The following is a 26,931-nucleotide window of genomic DNA, read 5'->3' as shown; positions in this document are numbered from 1 at the left end:
TGTCTTCTAGATGTTAGTTGGAATCTCAGAAGAGCAGGAGAATATACTCTGATTCCTCTCTTCTTTCTCCTTCCCCACACCATCCAGTTCCCAAATGCACTGACAGTAACATTGTACTTTACATTAATAGGATAACTAGAAGTATTTGTTGGGAGAATTTAAGAAGTTAATGAATGCAGCAGCGTATCTTTGATACAAGCTGTGTGGCTACTCCCGTTGGGTATGATGGTCTTCTCCTTGCCCACCTGAGTGGATCCTGCCTTTAACAACACCCCATAGTATGTGGGGGCACAGGAGACGGTGGTGCCCATCCTGCAGAGCATAGAGATCCTTGTTCAGGTCTACGCAAAGGAAGATGTGGTCCTGGGATACAGTCATTGAGGTGAAGCTGTAGCCACTGCCACAGGCTGGGAGGGACCGATAAGAAACACAGGTGCCCACTGACTCTGTGTGTAATGGGGGCAAACCTGGCATGGCCAATTATGGACTGTGTGCTTAACTGCTCTTGAAGCTGCTGTCTCGACAGATGACATAGGACTTACACAGTCAGTGGATGTCATTTTAATGGGTTTTTTTTTGGGGGGGGGGACAGGTATTTTTTTAACCTATGGCCTTTCTGAAACATATTCTTTAATGTTCAAGAGTCCATTGTTGACCGCATGGTGAACTAGAGGAAAGCCTCTGGGTAGGTTTTACTGTGACAAGGCATTCATCTTGCAAAATTTAGGTTTTAGATCCTTTTGTTTCTCCAGTTAGTAAAGAAAAAAAGTAGCTTCAGCAAAGATCAGGTTGAATAGCTGGGCTCCATTAGCCTTGATGGGGAGCAGAGATATTGGTGTAGAGCTTCCTAGTTCTAGAGGCAAAACCTTCCACCTGTTTCTCAGTCAGTTCCCTTGAAGTTGGATGTGACTTTACTGAAAATGGACTGTCTCTCTGCCAAAGCACAAGCACAATATTTGGACACATAGTCTCCTTTCTATGACCTATTAAATGCCATTTATGTACTTCAGGGCAGAGTCAGTTATTTATGGATTGGGCATAATGGCAAGTCCCCTGGGGTGACAGGGGCATATGAGGACTCCTTCTCTGTAGGGACACACTTTTAGTGATAGTTGAATTAATTTACGAGGTAAAATTTTTCTACTTAACTCCTGTAAATCTCCATTTTCCATCTGTAATTGTAATAATAACATATTTATTGAACGTTTACTGTGTGCCAGGTACTGTTGAAAACCTTTTATGTGCAGTAATCTATTTAGTTCTCATAATAGCTATATGAGATGGGATCTATTATTACATGTTCATTAGAAATAAGACACACAGCCTCCTTGCAGGGTTCTGCAAGGATCCAGTGACGTAAGTCTGTAGTTCTTTTCTTTGCCACTTAAGGATGGACTTGAAGTGCAGCTCAGGTTTAAAAGAGAAATTTGGGATGATGAGAGATAAAATAAATACAATATGGGTGAGTGAAATTGCCCTGTGGAAAGAAAACTCTAATAAAATAAATATTTGGTTAGAAATCAAATTTGTGTTCTCTAAACAGAGTCGTCACCAGCCTCTAATAAACTGTCATAATCTGAAGGAGGAAGAAAGAAGTGATCCTACATTGGCACTGGTTTTTCCCGCCTAGCACCTCGACTTTATAGTATGTCAATTACTAATTCTGAGACTCTTTCATTCTTTTATTCATTTGTCCAATCAACAAATAGTTATCATGTAACTGCTACGGGGGCCATAAGCACTAGGTTTCAGGAGTGAACATCACACACTCCCTACTCTCATGGAGCTTAAAGTCTCGTGGAGAAAACCAATATTAACCAAGTGGTCCATGAACGTATAATTGCAAACAGAGATTTAATATGGCTTGGGGACCATAAGGTTTTCTGAAGAAGTTAGGACTTGAACTGAGAGGAAAGAGGAATACCAGAGGGTGTGACAAATGGACAATACCAAGCATAGTCATTGGATTTTTCCACCTGGAGGTTCCTCATGAGCTTAGCAAGAGTTTTGTTAAGTGTCTGAAATGGGAGACAGACTGGAGTGTTGTAAGAGGGAGTTGGTGGGAAGTTAAGAAATGGAGATAGTAAGCAAAAACCAACCAACAAACACAAGAACAAAAAACACCATTTTCAAGAAGCTTCATGGTGAAGAAGAGGAAAAGGAATGTTAGCTGGAGGGAGCAGACCAGAGGACAAAAATATCAGCATAGTTTAGCTTTCAGCTCAGCTGCCCACCCCATCTCTGCCCACAATGAAAATATTATAGCACATGAACAAGACAGTTGCCCAGAGTGCGTGGTGCTTGGGTGGGAATCAAAATTACACTCACACAGGAATATTCACTTAGTAAAATTTAATATATGGAGACCAATGAGAGTTTTATTATTTAAAAAAAAATCCTTTGGGGGCTTCCCTGGCGGTCCAGTGGTTAAGACTCCGCGCTTCCACTGCAGGGGGCACAGATTGGATCCCTGGTCAGGGGACTAAGATCCCCCATGCCTCGAGGAGCAGCCAAAAAAAAAAAAAATTCCTTTGGGCAAGGCAGGAGCTTTATAAAATATAATGCTTCTTTCATTAACAGTGGAATTTTACCTTTGTTTCAATTTAAAATATTTTTAATAATATTTTCCAGACACACCTGGATAGCATTGCATAATTAGGCTAAACATGTATTGTTTCAAATTTACTCTTTCTTAATATTTTATTATATGAACAAATCTGTGCATTAATGAGGTGAACTAGCAGTCTACTTTCATGGATTATATAGACCCATAGCATTTCACTGGCTGGTTAAATTAAAGACTTAGGGAGAAAATTAACTCTTTCAAGCCCCTAGCAGATTATTCCCACTCTGGGAGTCAGTCAGTTGCTGCTGCTGCTGCTCAAGTGAATAAAACAGACATCTGCAACACTGTAAAAAACCAAAAGAATAATTTAAGGATGACATTCTACAGATTTATCTTCCCCTTGAAGCCATTTTTATCAGTACAGTTTTGGATGCATCTATTTCTACTGTCATCAGTACATCTCTATCACATTCACATTAATTACATAAGAAAGCACATTAACTACCATATTATTCATAGGATAAGATTACTCTGCACTCTCTGCCCTGTGGTTAACTGGACACGTCTAATACTTAAAACATGAATATGAGGCTAAGAACCTAACCCCACACCATGGAGGGCAGCCGTCCTTATCTGAAAGCCAAATTCCATTCCAAGTGTTAAATATATTAATTCACAGAAATTGATCCAAGTATCTGTGGTAAATATTTTCTCTGCTACTGTTTCTCTTGATATCTTCCCCTTTGGCTACGATATATTTTCCTGCAAAGAAAGTAATTAGGAAATAGCATAACTAATAAACTCACAGGCAGTCACTATTGATCAGATATGGAAATCACGTTCTAAGAAAATAAAAGGGAAGCCAACCTGCCCACCCCCTTGTGTGGTATGTGACTAGAAACAAATAAAAAGCTATTGAAGTTCACCAGTCTGGATGCTAGTGCTTTTCCCCAAAAAACTGAGCACAAGAGAAATGTCAGGGGTATTTTGGAAGCACGGAATTACAGGATCCAGAATAAGCTGCTTTATCAGGCAGACAGCTAGAAAATCCTGTTTGCAAAATAGCTCTCACTAGCTTATTTTATGTCCGAAGTGAGACTCAATTTTGGCTAGAAAATGCACTCTTGTCAGCTGTAAGGAAGAGGTGTGATGTCTCTCCCCACTATCAGAAAGCCCATTGCCTGGGGGAGTGGACCTCGGGAGCGCAGTGTCTCGCGCGCGCGGAACTGGTCCGGTGCAGTCACTGACTCCCAGCCCTGAGGCACAATCCCATTGAGCCTCCCAGGGAGGAGAGTATCCAGACCAACTGGTCCAAGGCAGGCAGCCCAGGGCTGCACGGTGGCCGGCCGCCCCTCCGGGCGCGAAGGTCAGTAAGACAGCCGGGGTAAAGGCACCAAGGAGGGAGGGGTGGGGGAGAGCTCCTGCACCCGCCTAGGTCTCCAAGAGCTGGGGCACATCTGGGCGGCCCCTGGCGCCTGCAGAGGAGAGACTTGGGAGGGGGAGGAGCAGAAGGTGGCTGAGACCCTTCCTCCCACCCTCCCACCGCCCGCTGCTTTCACCTGCCGCAGCTGAAGCGCAGCCACTGGCTCTTGTTGGGTCCGTTCATCCACTCCAGAGCGGACAGCAGCCACCGCCGCCGCCGCCTGCACCTGCCGCTGAGCGGGCCAGTCTGAAGACAGGGTACCCTCCAGGCATCCTAGCGCCAAGGTCCCATGGCTGGGATTTCTCCGCGCCCTGCGGAGAGGCCCCGGCAGCTTGTCGCCGCGCTCGCCTACCTGCTCCTCAACTGCGCTGCCCTACAGGGACAGGTACCCTCGCCTGAGGCTAAGCCCCATCGGGCGCTCTACCTGCCCACCTGGGGCGCCCTCGACCGCAACAGTCCCGACGGACCCAGCGTCCTGATCGCCAACCCCGGGCTCCGGGTGCCCGTGGGCCGATCGCTTTGGCTCGACCCTCTCCGGGACCTGGTGATTCGAGTGCAGCCGGGGGACCGGTGCGAGGTGACGGTGCTGGACGTCCTGCCGCCGCGCCACGGCGCGCTCTCCCCGCGCCGCTTCCCCTGCGCCTTTGGGCCGCGCCAGATCCGGTACACTCACTTCGGCGCCCGCAGCCCCGGCCGCGCCCGGGTACGGCTGCAGCTGCGCTACGACGCCCGGACTTCCACGCTGGCGCTGCCCTTCACGCTGGCGGTGGACGTGGCCTTCCCGCAGCTGCAGCTGGTGACGCGCAACCGGCCTTTGGCGGTGGAGAAGCTGCGCGGCTGCAGCCGCGCCATCGACAGGAGAGTGCTGAACTTCGCCTCCCCGGAGCGCGGGGCCGCCGCCACCCGCAGGTGCCGTCTCATCCCTCTTCCGCCCGAGGGCGGCCCCCTGCCCAAGTATGGGCGTTTGGTGGATGCCGTGGGGGACCCTCTCCCCAGGGCCAAGGGCATAGACTGTGGGGCTTTTGTCCGGGCTGGCGTGCGCTACCAGCACACCGCCACCACCCCCTCGCCCGACCGGGACTACGTGCCCATGGTGGTGGAGCTGCTAGGGCCAGGGGACCCAGGCGCTGGGTCAGGGAAGTTGGTGCTCCGCGAACACTTCCAGCTGCTGGTGAGGATCCGCGAGGGAGCAGAGAACACAGCGCCCAGGCCCAGCTTCGGGGCCCGGATGATGATGGAGGCCCCTCAGTTCATGCTGACAGCCCTGACGCCCGAAGCACTGGCTGCGGAGGACTGGGAGTCTGACGTTGATGAGCTGGTCTTCAACATTCTCAATGCCCCCATCACCGTGCCGAGGCACCAGGGCTACGTGGTCAGCACTGACGACCCCTTGGGCCTTCCAGTCTCCTTCTTCACCCAGCGGGAGCTGCGGGAACTGAAAATTGCCTATCAGCCCCCTAAAGAGAAATTGGATGGAGAGCGCCTCTTCCAACTGGAGCTGGAGGTGATCGACGGAGATGGCGCCACCTCAGACCCCTTTGCCTTCATGGTGGTGGTGAAGCCCGCAAACACCCTGGCCCCAGTGGCTAGCTATAACGGGGGACTACTGCTTTTTGAAGGTCAGACAAGGCCCCTGTCCAGCGCCCACAGCCTTCAGATCAGTGACAGTGATAACCTGGGAGATGTGAAAGTGGCTGCAGTCAGGGGCTTGAGACATGGGCAGCTGGTGGTTCTTGGGGAACCTGCTGGGTGCAAGCATTTCACACCAGTGGACTTGGCCGCAGGGCGAGTGGTGTACCAGCATGACGGCAGCAACACCTACAGTGACAACATCATCTTCCAGATGGAGGATGGGCACCACCAGGTGGAATTCCTCTTCCCTCTCACCATCATCTCTGTTGACAATGAACCACCAATGGTCACTGCCAACACTGGGCTCTCAGTGACTGAAGGGCAGGTGGTCCAGATCTCCCCCTTTGTCCTGAGTGCTACAGATATTGACTCTGAGGACTCAACCATCCACTTTGTGATGGAGGACCAGCCTCTGGAAGGAGAAGAGGAAAAGAGAGGGTGGAATATGGCCCCCACTTCCTCCCACTCAAGTCAGCATCTGGGGGAGATGCTGCTGCGGCAGTCTGAACCACCTCTGTCCCCTGAAGATGAAGGCTGGTATTACGTGGGAAAGGAAGGACTTTATGAGAAGGTGGTGACTGAGTGCCTTCAGCAAGACATAGTGGAAGGGAGGCTCTTCTACCGCCATCTTGGACCCCTTGGCCCTCAATCTGTAATGGCCCAGATGACTTTCCACGTGCAGGATGACCATGAGCCACCCAATCTATCCAACCAGCATTTCTTCACCGTCAGAGTCCAACGAGTGGATCTGCAGAGTCCAGAGCTGTTTCCAGGAACTACCCTGGAAATGACTGTGCAGCGATACCAACTCACTCACTTCCAGAAAAAATTCCTCCGATATGTTGACCGGGACTCGGGTGACCAGCACCTGTGGTACACACTACTGATGCCCCCGACTGACACAGATGGCAACCACCAAGTCCGGGCTGGAGAAATTGTGCTCACTGATTCGCCAGACACACCCATTGTGCACTTCACCCAGGCCCAGGTAAATCACCACAGAGTTGCCTACCAGCCCCCTCAGAAGAAGCAGGGTATTGTACCTCGGGTTGTGCAGTTCACCTACCAGGTGGAGGATGCTGCAGGCAATAGCATACCTGGCACGTTCACATTATTCCTGAAGCCTATGGACAGCCAACCTCCCCGAGTCACCAACAGAGGCTTTACTGTCTTAGAAGGAGAAAGTTTTATCCTCAGGAGAAATGAGCTGGATGTTTCAGACCCTGACACAGACACTGACCAGATTGTCTTCATATTAGTTTGGGGTCCCCAACAGGGACATTTGCAGTATTTAAAAAAACGTATGGTCCCAGGGGAATTTTTCATGCAAGCTGATATTGTTAATGGGAGTATCTCTTACCAGCACCACAGAGACCAGACCACCAGTGACACCTTCCATCTGGAGGTAAGTGATAGCGTGCATCACATACCCATCACTGTCCAGATTTCTGTGCAGCCCGTGGCAGCTGACAAAAGTCCTAGGATCGCCATCATAGGTAGTCCGCTTTTAGAAGTGTCCATAGATGTGCTAGAGAATAGAGCCACTGAGATCACCATGGGCATCATCCATGGCCAAAAGGACACAGGTGACTTGATGCTCTCTTTCATTGTGGAGGACAGCCCCAAATTGGGCACTATTCTGGTGAGCGGTTTACCAACAGAACAGTTCACCCAAGAGGACCTCATCAGTGGGGCAGTAGTCTATGTCCACACGGGAGGTGAAGTTGGATTCCAGAAGCAGCATGATACCTTCAGCCTTGCCCTCTCCAAGGATTCTTATCAGTGGGTGGTGGAGGACAGCATAGTGGAGGGAGTGCAGGTGCAAGTGGTTGTGCTGCCTGTGGACAATGTGGCTCCCAAGGTCTTGGTGGGGGAGCCCTACATTGTTCATGAAGGTGAGAAGAGCCCCTTGATCTTACAACATCTCAGAATTGAAGACGTGGACACTCCCCAAGATGAAATTCTATGCACAGTAACTGGTCAGCCAGCCTTTGGCTACCTGGAAAACGTGGCACCAGCTCCTGGCTCAAAAGAGTCACGGGCTGGTAACCCCATCAGTGCTTTCTCCATCAGAGATGTCCGGGCAGGACATATCAATTACGTACAGAGTATCCACAAGGGGGTAGAGCCACAAAAAGATCAATTCACCTTTTATTGCTCTGATGGCATCAACTTCTCCCCAAAGGTCTTCTTCCCTATAATGATCTTACCCACCAATGATGAGCAGCCTGAACTTTTTGCCCGCGAGTTTGTGGTATTAGAGGGGATGAGCCTGGTCATAGACACCCCACTGCTCAGTGGAGCCGATGCTGACCTGCCACCAAATGAGCTTCACTTTCAGCTCACAGCCCTCCCTCAGCATGGGCGGATTATACAGCAGCTGGCCACAGGAAGCCAGCCCATCCACAGCTTCACCTTGCAGGAGATCCAGGAGGCCTCCACCATTGTGTATGAGCATGATGACTCAGAGACCACAGAGGACAGTTTTGAGGTCTGGCTGAGTGATGGCAAGCACACCACCCACAGGAAGGTACCCATTGTGGTGATCCTGGTGGACGATGAAGCCCCTCAGCTGATCATCAACAGTGGGCTGGAAGTAGAGACTGGACATACTGAGGTCATCACAAATCGAGTCCTCAAGGCCACAGATCTTGACTCACGTGATAAGAGCCTCAGTTTTGTCCTCCGTTCTGAGCCTCAACAAGGACTTCTACAGCAACTGAGAAAACCCAGAGGGGAGAGGAGGAAAAACCTCACCTTGGGAATGAACTTCACCCAGGATGACATTGACAGAGGTCTCATCTGTTACACCCATACAGGCCAAGGACTTCGTGACTTTGTCAAGTTTGATGTGACTGATGGGATTAACCTTTTGCTAGACCGCTACTTCTACGTCACCATGGAAAGCTTAGACGGGGTCTTCTTCCCTGAGGTGGTTAGCAAAGGGGTCACCTTGACAGAAGGCGGCAGAGTAACCCTCACCACAGATCTGCTTAGCACCAGTGACATCAACAGCCCTGATGAACACCTTCACTTTAGCGTCACACGGGCTCCTAGCCTGGGGCACTTGGAAATCTCTGACCACCCTGGGGAGCCCGTTGCCTCTTTCACTCAACTTCAGTTGGCTGCCAACAAGATATTCTATGTTTGCACTCCAAATGATAAGATAAAGATGGACAGCTTTGAGTTTCAAGTGACTGATGGACATAATCCTGTGTTCCGAACCTTCAGGATCTTCGTCACAGATGTGGATGATAAGATACCTATCATGACCATCCATAAACTCATACTGCAGGAAGGGGAAAGCAGACGGATCACTCCCTTTGAGCTGACGGCAGAAGACGAGGATACCCCAGATGATCTTCTCCTCTTTACCATCACCCAGGTCCCTGTCCACGGTAGGATTTTATATAATGACAGCCGCCCTGTGACCACCTTCACCAAGCGAGACCTGAACAAGAACCTCATTAGCTACTGGCACGATGGCAGTGAGACAACTGAAGACAGGTTCTCTTTGATGGTGACAGATGGCACTCATGCTGACTTCTCTGTCTTCCCAGACATTGCCGTGGAGACACGCACACCTCAGGTAGTGAGAATCCACATAAGCTCCCAAGACAACAGGCTCCCCCAGATTGTCTTTAACAGGGGTGCCCTGGTCTTGAAGCACCTTCACACTGGACACATGGGCTTCCTGATCACCAGCAGGTCACTGAAGGCAGAGTATCAGAACAGATCCCACAGGCTCCTGAAGTATGAAGTGACCAGAGGACCGGCTCATGGCTTCATTATCAACACTGGCCTTGGAAATGAGAGCACTCGAGTGTTTACCCAAGGTTAGTACACAATGTCCCCTGATGCCTTTGACCCTCTCCTTGAGTCGATCAGATCTCCCAGGTCTATATGAAATTGTTCTGACCTCAGTCCATTAGAAAGTTTCTAATTTTAATGAAATACAATGGAATACAAAATTAAAAAACAAAAAAAGGCAGTGAGTCCACTATCAGCTGTTTCATTAGCATGCTCTTTTAACAGGAATCCTCAGACATTCAGTCAGGCTTGTAGTTATGCCTTAAAACTGCAAAACACAAGTGGAGAGCTTCTGCTTCTGAAATAGTATAAAGTTATACTATTTTGAAAATATCAGTTTAAGTTTGAATTTTAAGTAAAGAATGACATATCTAGGAGTCACTTGCATAGTTTATCAGGATGTCTAGATTTCTGAAGATAGTGTTTTGTATCTAGATTTTAGGTATAAAAATTACACTGCATATTTTATTGTAGTACTATTCAAATGCAATTTCTGCATCTAAAAAATGCATAGAACTAAGTTTGCTTAAGTGTTGGGGTTACATTTTTAAAAAAATTTTACTGGGCTATTGTTGATTTACAATGTTGTGTTAGTTTCAGATGTACAGCGAAATGAATCAGTTATACATATACATATATCCATTATTATTAGCTTCTATTCCCATATAGGGAAAAGTATTGAGTAGATTTCCCTGTGCTATACAGTAGGTCCTTATTCATTGTCTACTCTATATATAGTAGTGTGTATATGTCAATCCCAATCTTCCAATTTATCCCTCCCCCCTCTTACCCCCTGGTAACCATAAGTTTATTTTCTATACATCTGTAACTCTATTTCTGTTTTATAGATAAGTTCATTTGTACCCTTTTTTAGATTCCAGCTATAAGCGATATCATATGATATTTGTCTTTCTGTCTTACTTCACTCAGTATGACATTCTCTAGGTCCATCCATGTTGCTACAAATGGCATTATTTTGTTCCTTTTTATGGCTGAGTAATATTCTATTGTATATATGTACCACATCTTCTTTATCATTCCTCTGTTGATGAACATTTAGGTTACTTCCATGTCCTGGATATTGTAAATAGTGCTGCAATGAACACTGAGGTTCAGGTATCTTTTTAAATTATGGTTTTCTCCAGATATATGCCCAGGAGTGGGATTACTGGATCACATGGTAGTTCTATTTTTAGTTTTTTAAGTAATAGCTGTACTATTCTCCATAGTAGCTGCACCAGTTTACATCCCCACCAACAGTGGGGGAGGGTTCCCTTTTCTCCACACCCTCTCCAGCATTTATTGCTTGTAGATTTTTTTATCATGACCATTCTGACCAGTATGAGGTGATGCCTCACTGTTGTTTTGATTTGCATTTCTCTAATAATTAGTGATTTGAGCATCTTTTCACATGCTTTTAAATCATCTGTATATTTTCTTTGGAGAAATGTCTATTTAGATCTTCCACCCATTTTTTGATTGGGTTGTTTGGTTTTTTTGATACTGAGCTGCAGGAGCTATTTATGTATTTTGGAGATTAATCCCTGGTCAGTTGTTTCGTTTGCAAACATTATGTCCCATTCTGTGGGTTGTTTTTTGTTTTTTTTTTTATGGTTTCCTCACAAACATAAAAGAAAAATGATCATTAAAACATATATCCCCTTTGCTGAGGCAGGTCCCTCTGCTTTCCCAGTTGATGTGACACCTGGTGCCTTGGGCTGCTCTTCAGATAGTCATAAAACTTTTTCATGTAGCTCTATGCATGAGATGTGAAGAGATACATGGAATTTTACACATCCAATACACTCAAAGCTAGATGTGCTCTTAGAGTAACACTTATGAAGGTTGTTTTAAAAAGTTTATTTACATTTTCAGAATTGCTTCTAAAGCAAGTGAAATCTATATGAGGTTCTATAAGAATTATTCTTATAAATAAATACCCAAAAATGCAAATTGTCTTGACAATACTAGTAATTACCAATACATGATTAAAGACCCCAGTGACAAATTCTCAAATATCCAAGAGAATGGGCAGTAGAAAAACATCATGATTTTATTCTCATTTCCTTTTTTCTTAGGATGCAATAGTTACTCTTGTTTAAATGTATTTCAACAAGTAGTTAATGAATATCCACCGTTACTCCAAGCTCCTCACTTGTACAGAAGACCTAAAACCAGATGGACTCAGCTGTCTGTAGATGGCCAGGGTATTGTGAAGTGTGCATAGCTAGAACCTGGGCATTCTTCTTGGGCATCATCCCAAAGATCATACACTTAAGCAGCACAGTAACAGAATTTTAAAACTATAAAGTTCTATTTTTTGGTTATTGTAACTTTAAGAAAAAGTTAGATTCTTATTTACCTCATTATTTTTAAAAAGTTAGATTCATGTTCTTTAATCACTTTTTAATTTGCATATTGTACTATTTTCCCACCCTATGGAAACATTGAGGTTCTTAACAAACTCATGTTCTATTGTGCCAATACAATATGTGATGCATGCTCTTTTACTAGCTGATGTTGATGAGATGAGGATCTACTATGTCTTGAAAGAAGGCAGCAAGGCAACCAAGGACATCTTCTACTTCTCTGTTGAAGGCAATGGTAAGTCAATATTGAAACCATACAAGGGAGTCTTGATTAATTTAAATCAATATAAAATTGAAAAGAATTAAATCATTGATATAGTAATCACAGTCAGTAATGTCATAATACCAACAAATGAATTCTTTTGGTTTTATTTGTGGTCTTATGCCAAATGATCCTTGAAAAATCACTTTTTAGGAAGGGAAAGCAATGAGGAATTTCAGTAACTAATATGAAGTATTTTACCTGACCAGGATAATGTATGACATCCTATAAGCAAATAAATCTCCTCTTCGGAAGGATCTGAGACTCTAGCTGGTAATTTCTATCACTCTGAAACAAATCTAAAAATCTACCATTAGATTTTGTTAGGATTTTTAGCTCCAGAACTGAATCTTAGTGGCTGCCTGATCTTAGAATTGTAATCTTCCTACATGAGGTGAAAAATATATTGACTGGCACAGAGGAAAACTTGCTTTAAAAATAGGCCTATTTATGCTACACCTCTGTGTGTTTATTGTGTCTTCAAGTAGCATACTGGGCAGCAACTAGTTAACAGAAGGCACTTTCTTTACACAGCCGGGGTTATGCTGATTATGTGGTCAAAGAAAAATCATTTTGCAGTATGACAGGATAATTGCAGAAATTATGTCCATATACTGCTTGCCACTCCATAACCTCTTTCAGTATAAATCATTACTCATTCCCAGTAAGGAACATGCGTTTTCTGCCTAAGTTGTGTGTAATCAGTCAGGACTGTATTTATTAGAAAACAGTCCTATAAGAGAGGCAACATGGTATGCTGAGTTTGAATCCCAGCATGACCTTGAACATGTTACCTTGTCCTCCCTGTGATTCATTTCCCCCATCTATAAAATGGTAATCTTCATACTTCTTTCAAAGGGTCACTAAGAAAATTAAATGAGATAATATATGTAAAGCGCTACGCTCATAGCAATAAGCTCACGCTCAGTAAGAGTTAGTTACCTTTTCCCTTTCTGATGAGACTCACCGCAGGGGAAACCCCTGATCCCTCCTCTCCATCTTCTCAAAGTTTAACAGAGCTTTCCTTCTTTCCCCAAGTTCTCAAGCATCAAAGTTACTAGAAAGATAAAGGTTAATTTAAGCCTTCTAAACTGATTTTCTAAAGTAAAACACATGTAAGACTCAAATGGTTTATAGTGACTAGTTTTCCTTTCTGTTTTTGAGAGGATGATACCCTAAAAAGATGTATATCTTGGACACTGTGTTTTGGGGGCAACATCAGAAACAGGAGTCAGTCTGTGATGTTAATGTGAATTTTATATCTGCCATTTTTGAGTGCTTTCTGTAGGCCAGTCACTGGAAAATAAAAGGTAAATGTTACAAGGCCCATTTTTAAGTGAAGATACTAAGGTTGAATAACCTGCCTGAAGTCATATGGATAGTAAACAGGTGAGCCGGAGTTAAACCCAGGTCCTGCAGATTCCAAAACCAGGGCTCTTAACCACTAATGCCATGCTACCTCTGTTATGGGAAGCTGAAATAGCGGGCAGAAGTTAAAGAACAGGGCAAAGAGAGCACTGCCTAACCTGGCAAAGAAGCACCTTGTAAATTAATGTGGTCAGAATGGTCAAACACAGACTCCAGAACATTTCAGAGTTGGATCTTGAAACATATGCATGTCCATAAGCCAATTAAATATTTATGCTTTCATTTATTCAGTAGATTTTTTTTATTGTCTTCTAAGTACTAATGCACAGAGCTAAGATCCATGTCTACCTATGATGAGCATTCTTGGAGTAGCTTACAACTGTTGATGAAAGACTCATTTTAAACATTTTTGTATCTGATATTTTCAAATTTTATGAATCTTTATCTTTACAATAGCCAAATTCATCTTTCATTCTCTTTAAAGTATCTCCATTTTTAAAATAGTTCCCAAATGGAATGTTTAATGAAACTTGCAATGAGATCTGTTTTTTTGTTTGCTTGTACTAATTTATTTTATTGAAGTATAGTTGATTTATAATGTTTTGTTATTTGTACTGCACAACAAAGTAATTCAGTTATACATATACATACATTCTTTTCCATATCCTTTTCCATTATGGTTTATCATAGAATATTGAATATAGTTCCCTGTGCTATACAGTAGGACCTTATTGTTTATCCATTCAATATATAATAGCTTGCATCTGCTAATCCCAAACTCCCAATCCATCCCCGCCTCCAACCCCCCCACCCTTGGTAACCAAAGGTCTGTCCTCTATATTCGTGAGTCTGTTCATGTTTTGTAAATAAATTCATTTGTGTCATATTTTAGATTCCACATATAAGTGATATCATATGGTATTTGTCTTTTTCTGTCTGACTTACTTCACTTAGAATGATAATATCTAGGTCCATCCATGTTGTTGCAAATGGCATGATTTCATCCCTTTTTATGGCTGAGTAATATTACATTGCATAGATGTACCACACGTTCTTTATCTATTCCTCTGTCAACGGACATTTAGGTTGCTTCCATGTCTTGACTATTGTAAATAGTGCTGCTATGAACACAATGTGATCTATTAATAATTGTCTTTCCTGATAGCATATAGCACTGGTAGAAAGTACTGCTTCCAGTTATTTAAGCTATTTGGGATGGATACACTTCTAGGAATACATTTTTTACCACTGGGCTGAAGTAGATTTTGTTGCTGCCCGTAGAGAATTGTGCCTTACCTCCAGGACTGTGCACTAGACATGTGCTACAGGCAAGCTCTAGGATCTTACAGGTGGAAGTACTGGCAAGATGACTCTAGAGCTGCAATTTATTGAAACCCCAAGATTGACAGCAGGAAGGCTTCCCATTCGCAGGCTCTGAAACCAGGCTACCTGCATTCACATCCCAGCTTCACTTCTTAGTAGCTGTGTATCTTTGAGAAACTGCTTCGGTTTGCTTATGTGTGAAATGGAGATAATTATAGCATGTATCTCATAGGATTATTAAGAGAATGTTATTAGTTTCCCATTGCTCCTGTAACAAATCAAACTTAGTGGCTTAAAATAGCACAAATTTATCATCTTATAGTTCTGCAGGTCAGAAGTCCAAAGTGGTCTTTACTGGGCTAAAATCAAGGTTTGGGCAAGGTTGTATTTCTTTATGGAGACTCTAGGGGAGAATCCATTTCCTTGCCCTTTCTAGTTTCTAGAGGCTGTCTCCTTCCTCCATCTTCGAAGCCAGAAGTAGCTCAGTCTTTTTCATGCTGCTTCACACCAACACTCACTTTCCTGCCACAGGAACCCTTGTGATTACGTTTGGTTCACCTGAGTAATCCAGGATGCTTTCCCCATCTCAAAATTCTTACATCCTCAAAGTCCTTTTTGCCATGTAATATAACATATTCACAGGTTCCGGGGATTAAGATGTGGACATCTATAGAGGACCATTCTGCCTACCACAAGCATTAAGGGAATCAACACACATAAGACACTTAGAAGAGTTCCTGGCACATAGCAAGCATTCAATGAATATTATAATCTTTAGAATTATCAGCTGGGATACCAAATTTTGTATTTTTCTTCTCCTAGGTGAAAAGAAGTTTAATAATTTATTCCTGGAAATCTGTAATTAGATCACTTGATTTTCTAAGGTCAACTTTTAAACTATCACGATGAATTATTTTATTGGGGTGCTGCCTAGAAAACTTGATTTCTTATCTCTTTTTCTTTTCCCACTTCTAAACTGATTTCAGATTTATTAGAAGTCCACTAAGGGGCAAAGGAAGAAGAGGGAGTAACTTAAATCCACTGTTCTAGTCTTTTCCACTACATGCTAACCTGCTTTACATGGGAATATCTTGCCTGCTCACATCCTGTTTTCTATCTCAGTTGTGCCTTTTCCTTTTGCTCTGCTATAGTCAAATGAAGTAACATATACCAAAAATATACTATGATGCCTAGCGTTATTATTCCCCAATAAATTTGAATTTTCTTCTCTTCTTTCCTCTCATGTGCTTATGAACATAACTATACTTGTGTACACAGATTAACTGGGAATTCAAACGAAAATTTTTTACAATGTGCCTGGTTTGTAGATTCCCTCAATTTCTGCAGTTTTGAGTAATCCAGCCTAAAGTTATTTCAGTATAAAATCTCGGTCTGCTTTATAACACTGATGGCAAATTTCATTACGTTCAAGGTTATTGCAAAAGCCACTGGTAAAATAGGGAATACATTTTAGATTTCTAAAGTTCTGAACTGTGCCAATTAAGCAAAGTGTCAAGTTCATTTATCATCCTATCCTGAAGTTATTGTACTCACAGATTTATGTGGAAGTTTTGCATAACTCTACTCTATATAATAATGAATGGTGTTTTCCACTTACCATAGAATAATATTATCTTAAATTTATGTGGGACTTAATATTTCTGCAAAGTGTTTCTCAGATGTTATTCCATTTGATCCTCACCACAACCTGTGAGATGGGAATTATTTTTTTCTTTAATAAATTTATTATTTATTTATTTATTGGCTGCATTGGGTCTTCATTGCTGCTCATGGGTTTTCTCTAGTTGCGCTTCGTTGTAGTGTACTGGCTTCTCATTGCGGTGGCTTCTCTTGTTGAGGAGCACAGGCTCTAGGTGCACGGGCTTCAGTAGTTGTGGCATGCAGGCTCAATAGTTGTGGCTCATGGGCTCTAGAGGGCAGGCTCAGTAGTTGTGGCGCATGGGCTTAGTTGCTTCTCAGCATGTGGGATCTTCCTGGACCAGGGTTCGAACCTGTGTCCCCTGCATTGGCATGCGGATTCTTAACCACTGCGTCGCCAGGGAGGTCCCTGAGATGGGAATTATTATTTCAAATTTTAAGATGAGGAAATGAGCTTGAAGAATTAAAGGATTCATAGGAAGAAACCATCAGAGGAACTAAGTCAATTCTTTCTAATAACCCAAACTGAATAGCTATATGGGAGTGAGGCAGTTTGAGTTTGGGGATGTACTATGGATATTTAATTCTCTTTGTAAGACCAAAAACAGATTGTTTCATTTCCTCTTAAATCATTCAGTGTTTAAAGCCAATTTGATCAACACTATGCATTTTAATATTTGAATTTGAGCTGATACTTGTCTCATGGTCCATGTGAGTACCAATTTTCTGTTTTGATGAGCTGACTTTTTCAAGCAAGGTGTGAAAATAAAATCCATAATAAGAGATAAAAAGGTTTTTTCTGGAACAGTAATAGAACTAACCATAAATCCAGTGAATCTGCCTTAACAGATAATATCACATTTATTTAGAAAATTAATCTCTCTAAAATCCATTGGATCGGGCTTCCTTGGTGGTGTAGTGGTTAAGAATCCTCCTGCCAATGCAGGAGACATGGTTCAAGCCCTGATGTGGGAAGATCCCACATGCTACTGAGCAACTAAACCCGAGCGCCACAACTACTGAGCCCGCATACCTAGAGCCCGTGCTCCGCAACAAGACAAGCCACTGCAATGAGAAACCCTTGCACCGCAATGAAGAGCAGCCTCTGCTCGCCACAACTAGAGAAAGCCTGCAGTGTGCAACAACAAAGACCCAATGCAGCCAAAAAATAAATAAATAAATAGAAATAAAATAAAAACCATTGAAGAATTCAAAAGCAAGGCAAAAATGTCTCTGAGTAGTCAAATCATCAAAATCCATGGCCCGAAATTTTCATAACTGACCCAAAAAAGCCTTTACGTAGAGTCTATTTACTCTTATTTCCCAAAGTCTAATTTTATTTTAAATAAAAACAGTGGGAAAAAAATAGTAAGAGTTAAAAGCAAAGAGAGTTACAGAATGCAGAAGACAGACATTAAAATAAACAGATAAAGAATTCAAATTCATGAGTATCCAAGAGGCAATGAAGTGATGGGACTAATCTCAATAAATGTCTATAGCTACTTATAATACATATAGCAGAAGGCATAACCGTAGTAAGACTAAAAAACGTTTTGCAGGCAAAATCTTCAAAATGATGTCATAATAAATCTGTATTTGTAAATGTGAAAAGAGGTTCACAATGTATCATTAAATGAAGAAAGCCCAGTGGAAAATATTGTAAAGATGTAAAGGATGTTGCATTTTCATATAAAATATGTTTCTATAACATATAAATATAAAAAGTCTAAAACATATATAGCAAGTTATTAAAATGGTTTACAAGGACAATGATGGATTTTAAGTTGTTTTTATTTCTTTTGACTTTTCCTTACATTTTCTTGGGTAAATGCTTTTCAATGACCATGATTATTATCCGAAAGATGCAATTTCCTTTTAAGAAAAATGAACTCTTCAATATATCACAATCAGCTGGTTCAATAATATGGATTTAAATGGCTAACCATGTTATAATGGCTTATAAATGATTCAAAAATGCCCCCCTTAATAATGCAATGAATTCAAGCATCCAAACGAAGGAGAATCAGGGCAGATCCTTCTCCACCAGGAAGGAACCAACAATCAGACTTGCTGAATCTTTCCTTCATGAGTCCTTCCTGGTTGTATCTTTAATTCCTTTGCAAATGGTGACCAAAAATGAATTGTTAGCCCTTGGACAAGCTACAAGCAAGGCAGGAGCAGGGGTAACGGAGCAGACATCTAGAGGGACAGACAAGGATCACTACCAGTGTTCCCACATTCAGTAGAGCCAGTCTCTGCAAGAATTAGTTCAGAGCTGTGAAATGTAGGAAATAGTTACAGAGGGCTGGGTTTGCTGATCCTGTGCTAAGCACAATTTTATATCAACTATCACACTATCCATATGCTAGATAATCTTCCCTTTGTGTTATTTGTGATCTAATCAGATTTTGTTCATTTTTGTTTTATACTGAAACAATTGATTTTTTTTAATTGAAGTATAGTTGATTTACAATGTTGTGTTAGTTTCAGGTGTACAGTAAAGTGATTCAGTTATACACATTTTTTTTTCAGATTCTTTTCCCTTATAGGTTAGAAACCATTGATTCTTTGTAGAAAGATGGAAAAGCTACTTCCTGTTTATCTCTTGATCACTTTACAAGCTATCCAGAGACTCACCTCAGCCTCACTTCCTGTTTCTGTTATGAAGGTCAGGGCTGGAGTCCAACTGTTGCTGGCATTTTTTTTTTTTCTTGCTACAAATTAATTATTTTAGAAATGGCAACACCTTTTCACAATATCCAGAACTGAGTCATTTTGGGGAGACCATTGAATGAATGGGAGATGGCAAAGAACAGTATTGATTCCAACCTTAATGATATAGTATCACAGCCTTGTCTTTAGCATCGTTGATTATACTTACAACTGAAAGCTTTGTCTAAAATTTTGCATAAAAATACCTGAATGCACAGACATTTTTTTAGCATACATAGTCTAAAAAGTTTTAAGTGGCCTATAATTCTGCCACTGGATAATTCCTATAAACACTGTTTAAAAATAAATGCACGTACGTAGTTAAAGAATAATAATAATTAAACTGCATTTATACCTAATCCCTTTCCCCAAAGAGGAATTGTTCCTTATGTTTCCTTACAAAATGAAAATTATTCACATAGCAGAATATCGTTTTTATTTACACAAAAGAGATTATTTTCTACACTCGGCTCTAAGCCTTGCCTGTTTTAACTTAAAATATATGTATATGGTATCTATCAATTATGAATTAGCACAAACAGATCTGCCTTATCTGCCTTATTCCTTTTAAACAGCTATATAATATTTTATTTTGTAGCTATATTGTAGCTTAATTAACTGGTTATCTAGTAAAAGGCTTTTTCCCCTCTTTTATTTTCAATGCTACTATAAACTTAACTTTGGCCTACATTTGAATATAAATGCATACTTTTACTTAGCAGTGGAAATGCTGATTTAACCTGGATATTTGAATGTCTAAAACATTCTAGCATTTTCTTAAATGTTAGACTTGCTTCAGACATAGAAGGCTTTTTCATACAAGGATGCCAAGACAGATGTGAGGCTGGGGCAGAAAATAGGAGGGCAGTTTATTCCAAAATTAACTATTAATCCTTAGAAGTAAAAAAATATGAGCAAAGGAAAAAAAATAAGCAAAGGCTTTTTTGCTGTTAGAGACTCCAAGAAACCCCTGGAGGTGGTGGTTCTTTTTGTCTGCCTCTGCCAGGGCTCACTCTGGAGGAGTATCTACCTTTGGTGTTTTCAGGGTCTGTCGTGTTGAACTCCTAAGGATTTGACTCTGCAGTTTAGAATCAAGTCTGCGGTTACAGTGAACTGCCCCAAGATAGACTGCTCCTCTGAGTCAAAACAAGTTTTGCTAATTTCTAGCTCATTAGGCAGTCGGGTCTGGCCACCACTCTGCAGTGACAATGAGAGAGACAGGGGAACCTTGTCCATCTACATGTTACGTGGCAGAGTTGGGTGTAACAACAACATAATACACATTATACATCAATCCTGGGTGCTTGACTCTTGTACCTTATTCATAATGTAAGAACAAATGGCTGTTAAATCTTCTAATTCTAGTTAATGCCCATGCTGTATTTTATGATGCAGCTTGCCAATGCTTGAAAAAAATAGCTGCTTTTCCCATGTCCTTATAACAGAGTTCTTTAGACTTAGTTTCCACATAGAAAATTAAGCAGGGATTCAAGATAAAAGTTCTTCAGACATTGAAGTAAATGTGAGATGATTTCCAGAGAACTGTCTCGGTTCTCTATTTTATTTTGTTCATGCTAAACCCTCTGGGTTTTGCCATATTTTAAAAAAATAAAAATATGTGCTCAAATAAAATAAATTCAAATAATACAGAAGAGTATAAAATGAAAAGCAAAAGTTTTCTCTCCTGTTCCTATTCATAGTCCTATTCCAGGGGAACCAAAAACTCTGTGTGTGTGTCCGCGTGCGCGGGCGTGTATGTGTGTGTGTGTGTGTGTGTGTGTGTGTTAGCACACATACATAGCTCTAGGTATAATTATGTGTTCCATTAATTTTTAAAGTCCTGGAAGCCTGGAAGATAGTAGATAAACTTAGACATTATTTACTTATTGTTGAAGTTTTAATCTTTCTGTAAGAGGAAGCTGTTTAGAATCGTAGCGTGGCCTGTCTACACCAGGAAAAGAGGAAAGGGAGATAATCTGGCTAATTAAATTGATCTGGACAATGAAATCATATAATCCTGTGTTAGAACTGAAATGCCTCCCTGACAGTACCTGATGCTTAATCGGTGCTCAAACATGTTGGTTGATAAAAGGATAAACAAAAATTCATGAAAAAATTACCAAACACAAATTCATTTTGTGACTGATAGAGGCTGAATGTTTGTCATTGTGATTTAGAAAAGAATATTGACCCTTTAAAAATTGTGAATCACTGTTGTACACCTGAAACTTACATAATACTGTATATCAACTATACCTCAATTAACAACTTTTTAATTTTTAAAAAAATTTTTAAATAATATTGATCACAATTGCAGACCATTTGGAAGGAGACATTTTATAAATAAATAAATGCGCTGTGTACTTTATGATCTACAACAAAGAGCCTCAAAGAAAAATAGCTTTGGTCTCTTTATCTTTCAGTGTTGCATGAAAACATTTTTGTTCAAAATTTCTCCCTGTAAAATAAAACATGAGTTTATTTTTTTACCATTGTTTATTTTTTTAAACCATGCAATTTCATGCATAAAAATAGCCAGTTTGAGCATGCAATAACCTAAGAAAGTTCTGGTACAAGAAAATAATCACAATTCACAAAGATGATTACTGAAAGGAGAAAACATTTTTGAAAGAAAAGAAATACTATGAACGATGGTCTTTTAATATTCTATACTAGTAAATCATTACTTGCTATACTTGGGAAGTGTGTCATTTAGATCATATGGTTGTGTATCTCTTGCTTTTCATTTTCCAGTTGCTAAATATCCTGATTTCCACACACATCAATTTAAGAAAATTTCATTGCTTGAAAGAGTCAAGGCTGTTCTTGTCTTGCATTATGTAAGCAGGCTCTTAAATAATCACTTCAGGGATAAATTTAAAATAAAACTTTACAACCTCAGGATTAAGTCTTCAATTCCATGAACCTATATATATATAATAAATAGGTAATTATAAATAAACAAATACTTTGTGTGTCTATACACATATGTATGTGTGTATTAGTTTATGATGTATATATGTATACATAGAATTCTATAAAAAGAGAAAAATATTTTGACTCATTTGGAATGGCTGGTCACAATGTATCTATGTTCTTGATGATGAGATAAAATACTTAAGTTTCAAATCCAGGTTTGGCATTTATTGAACTCTCTCTTGTCCCAGGTATCATGCTAGACATTTAAACACCTTACTTCTCATTTAATCTCCACAATCATGAGAATTGCAGAGATTATTCTCCATTTTATGGATAAAGAAGGTAAACCTTGATGACACTGAGTAAAATGGTTATTTTTACTAAAGTTATTAGCACTTGAACAGTCTAGGGAGTCATGTGGAAAGATGAGAACATCACAAAATCCTAATCCTTCCGAAATTAAGTCACTATTAAAATTATCCTTGAATGTATTGATTGATTCTTTGCTCAAAAATTGCATGTTTCTCTGGAATACAGAAGACATTTAATTTATAAGAAAAATTATAGGCTGACATCTGGAGGCTGATGTTTATATACAACACAGGCATAAAACGGATCCTTTAGTAAGAAGACAGCGAGGAGCACGAACCTTGAATGATGCCATTGCACTTTCAGGAAGCAGAAATCACAGTGGGTTGGACGACCCATTCATAGTCTTGAATAACTGGAGCCACTGAAGACAATATTTTTAATAGAAAAATTATCTACAGATTGCATTCTGACTGAGCTTCAAATTAATCAAGCTGCTGGGCATTTTACTTGTCATTCTTCATCAGGACCCAGACACACTAGGTCGTCTCCATGTATGACAATGACTCAGGCTCTTCTAAAGTGATTTATAAAAAGTACGAGTGAGTATGTGTATATCCATCTGCTCAGTTTCTCTCAGCCTAAGTTGATGAGAAACTGGCAGAGAAATAAAATGTATATAAGAAGCATAGAATGGATATCAAAGCCTGGCTTCATTAACAGGAGACCGTATAGGAAAATATGCAAAAGAGACCTGGTGCTTTAACTTGGTGGGGTTTCCGGAGGCCAGAGCCCTAGCAATAGCACAAAACTAGAAAGTCAGTAGCAACGTGATTTCAGCCCATTGATAAAAGCTCAAGCCAGCATTAAAGGTAAGGGGTAACTGATTAAGTGATCAAGCATCACAGTGTTTTGTCATTAGCTGTGTTATTAGAAGTATGACATGCAGGTAGAGTATTCTGCTTTTGCTTTTGTTTCTTGACAATCATTTGAGAAAGTGAATACAGGAAGGTATTGTTACGCAGCGTGGCATAAGCAGAGGGAAGTTTGGGGCTCCAGATCACTGATGCCGTCAGTTTCCAGTTCTTGGCTTTTACTGTGTCTTCTTTTTTCTACCTCTCCTTCTATTCTCTATCCTCATTTTCTCCCTCATTTGCTTTTTCTTTTTTATGAACTATTATTGAGATATAATTGGTATACAATAAACTGCATATATTTAAAGTGTACAATTTGATGTTTTTTTCTTATCAGTAATGTATATTCCTTTCTTGAGCCCAGCTGGTAGAATGAGCTCTGGATGTGCATTTTCTTCACCCTGTTCCCTGGTTCTTGGTTCTCTCTCTAGCCCCATGTATGCTCCACCTGTGACTTTGTTTACGTTACTCAATCCTACTTATGCCTGCTTTTCCATTCAGCAAAATAGTTTTTAGGAAATAGAACACTGGTGTATATATTAAGAAGTGTTTATATAAAACTAACAATTCTATTATTAAAGTAATCCTTACATCCTATAATAAACAACTGACCTTAACCATATGTAATAAACATGCTGAGGAAAGTGTGTGATTTATTATTTTTAGAAGTGAAAATTCTCTGAAACAGAATGCATTGTCATGATGTTTTAAAAAGCCAAGAACAGGAGGGTGGGGGGGGAGTCGAGGGAGGGAGGGAATACGGGGATATGTGTATAAAAACAGATGATTGAACTTGGTGTACCCCCCAAAAAAAAAAAAAAAAACAAAACAGATGATTGAACTTGGTGTACCCCACCAAAAAAATAATAAATTAATTAAAAAAAAAAAGCCAAGAACATTAGAAAACTCTACTAGAAAATAAAGTCCTAGGAAAGAGAGGAAAATTGAACTCCCTTTGAGATTGGCATGTAAAATGTTTCACTTGCACAGTGTTCTTCAAGGAGCTGAACATCCTCTATTTAGGAATCAGGGAAGACGCTAAGCCGTACTCAGGGCAGGCCCTTGGGAGAGCTGGCAGTGTTACAGCTGGAAGCTTCTCTGCTCGGGAGAGCCAAATGAGTTAATCAAAAAAGTTACGACAGAACTGAAAATGGCCTTTAGTCTCTGCTTCCTGTGATGAGAGAAAAGTGGAATACACACCAGTTGGCAAGGAATTGGGGGGAAAGAAAATGGGTTTCTTGAGACAATGACTTTGTAGTTTTTTTAAATGATTGGATATAACTACTGGAGTTAAATGATTGTTTGGGGGAAGACTTGTAATAGATTACCATTAATATTCCATTGCCTGTGTATATCCTATGCTTTGTTTATCCATTGCCTGTTGATGGATACTTGGCTGGTTTCCACCTTTTAGCTATTGTGAATAATGCTGTAATGAACACTGGTGTACACATGTCTGTTCAAGTCCCTGCTTTCAATTCCTTTGGGTATATACTTAAGAGTGAAATTGCTGGGTCTCATATGCTTATTTTATGTTTACCTTTTTTTAACAACTGCCAAACTGTCTTTCATAGCAGCTGCAGAAATTTCTCTTTTAATATTCTGATAATGGTGTTACAATATAATTGGTTTTACATAATCCTATGCATTTTCTTACACGCATTTAGAAACATTGTTCTAAGGAGGGGACCAGAGGTTTCCCCAGACTGCCAAAGGGCTTCTGTGGCCGCAAAATGTCCAGAACCTCTGCACACTGCTTTCTCTTTCCTCTAAGGCAAAATAATTTAAATCTATAAAATCCTGGCAGGTGTTTGGTGTCAGGAACTAAAATGAATAATCATTACAAACATAGTGATTTTGCATTATCTTGAAAGTTCAGTGCAGATGATCTAGACTAATAACATTAAAAAATGCTTTCAGAACTAAATGTTCCTGGTTGGAAACATAAGAGGCATCTTTACCAACAAACATATGCTGAGAAAACATAACATGCAATTCAGTGGCTAAATATAAGTTCGGGCCTTTAAATATACCAGAGCATAAGGGCCAGTTAGATGAATACACTTTGCAAAGCCAGAAAGTTCCTGAAATGTGGTTGATTTAATCAATCGGTTCTATTGGAGTTCTAATAAGAGAGTGAAAAATATGGAGTGTTTCAACAATTTGCATCTCTTGTGTAGAACTGTAGTCAATGTACAACACTGTGAAACACATTCATTTGCAGTGTGCAACCATCAGGCTGTGACCATCAAACAACATCTTACTGTCAGCATTGCTGTGTGTCATCTCTGTAGGTTTCATCTAACTTCTGTGTTTTAAATGAGAAAACTTCTTTCACCACTTACTCAGTTTCAGTGTTCAGGATTCAGGGTATATTTGTCATCAAGTATGGAAAGAAACACACAGCCAGAACTTGGACTCAAATTTCAGAATAGGTATGGTCCTATTCTGACTTGACTATAGCATTTCATTCAATTAACAAAAATTTATTGAACATCTGCTCTATTCCAGGTATATGGGATATGACCAAAAAAAAAAAAAAAAAAAAGACATAGTCCCTGTTCAAGGAACCTACAATCTAATGGAGGATGAAGTGAGAGAGTAGCACAGACATATATATAGTACCAACTGTTAAATAGATAGCCAGTGGAAGTTGTTGTATAACAAAGGGAGTCCAACTCGAGGATGGAAGATGCCTTAGAGGACTGGGACAGGGAGGGTGGGGGGGACTCAAGAGAGGGTTGGGGGGGAGTTGAGGGAGGGAGGAAATATGGGGATATGTATATAAAAACAGATGATTGAACTTGGTGTACCCCCCAAAAAATAACAAATAAATTAAAAAAAAAAAAAAGGCTGGGTAAATGCTAATTAAGGGTGAGCTTAGATTATTTACAATAACCAAGACATGGAAAAAACCCAAATGTCCATCAACAGATGATTGATTTAATGATATGATATATATATATATATATATAAAGGAAAATTACCCAGCCATGAAAAAGAATGAAATATTGCCATTTGCAGCAACGTGGGTGGACCTAGAGATTATCATACTAAGTGAAGTAAGTCAGACAAAGACAAATGTTATATATCACTTATATGTGGAATCTAAAAAATAATGCAAATGACTCTATATATGAAACAGAAACAGATTCACAGATACAGAAAACAAGCTTGTGGTTACCAAGGGGGAAAAGGCAGGGGGGATAAGTTAGGAGTATGAGATTAACAGATAAAAACTACTATACATAAAATAGATATGCAACAAGGATTAACTGTATAGCACAGGGAACAATATTCAATATCTTGTAATAACATAACAAAAAGAATCTGAAATACATATACATATATATATATATATACTGTGTGTATATGTAGCTGAAAAAAATTTTTAATTTAAAAAAGATAATTTTTTTTAAAAAGAGTCAGCTTAGGTTGACAAGTGATGAGGCATCTTGTCCAGTCTGAGGACTCAAGGAAGGCTTCCCAAGAAACTGACATCCCAGCTGAGCCCTGAATAGAAGTTAGCCAGGTGAAGGAATAAGAAAAAGAACAGTGGAGACGCAGAAAGGAAGAAAGAGCAGAGGAAATCTGGGGAACTGCTGAGTTCACTCTGACCACAGAGACCAGATACAGAGGTTGCGGCAGGAGCTGAAGCAGTGAGC

The 26,931-nt window shown here is 40.6% G+C and overlaps 1 protein-coding gene across 1 annotated transcript in view; it reads left to right on the top strand.

Annotated features, from left to right (window-relative positions):
- Nucleotides 1-4,278: 4,278 nt before the first annotated feature.
- FREM3 (FRAS1 related extracellular matrix 3) overlaps nucleotides 4,279-26,931 on the top strand; it is an 81,242-nt gene continuing 58,589 nt past the window's right edge. Inside the window, exons 1-2 of the mRNA XM_057728197.1 lie at nucleotides 4,279-9,457; nucleotides 11,946-12,035. Of these exons, the coding sequence (XP_057584180.1) occupies nucleotides 4,279-9,457; nucleotides 11,946-12,035 (5,269 nt within the window). The remainder of the gene's footprint in view (nucleotides 9,458-11,945; nucleotides 12,036-26,931) is intronic.

This window comes from Hippopotamus amphibius, chromosome 3 (assembly GCF_030028045.1).
Source record: "Hippopotamus amphibius kiboko isolate mHipAmp2 chromosome 3, mHipAmp2.hap2, whole genome shotgun sequence".
NCBI classification, from domain to species: Eukaryota; Metazoa; Chordata; class Mammalia; order Artiodactyla; family Hippopotamidae; genus Hippopotamus; species Hippopotamus amphibius.
The sequence above is the reverse complement of the archived record's forward strand: the minus strand, read 5'-3'. Positions and strand labels throughout refer to the sequence as shown.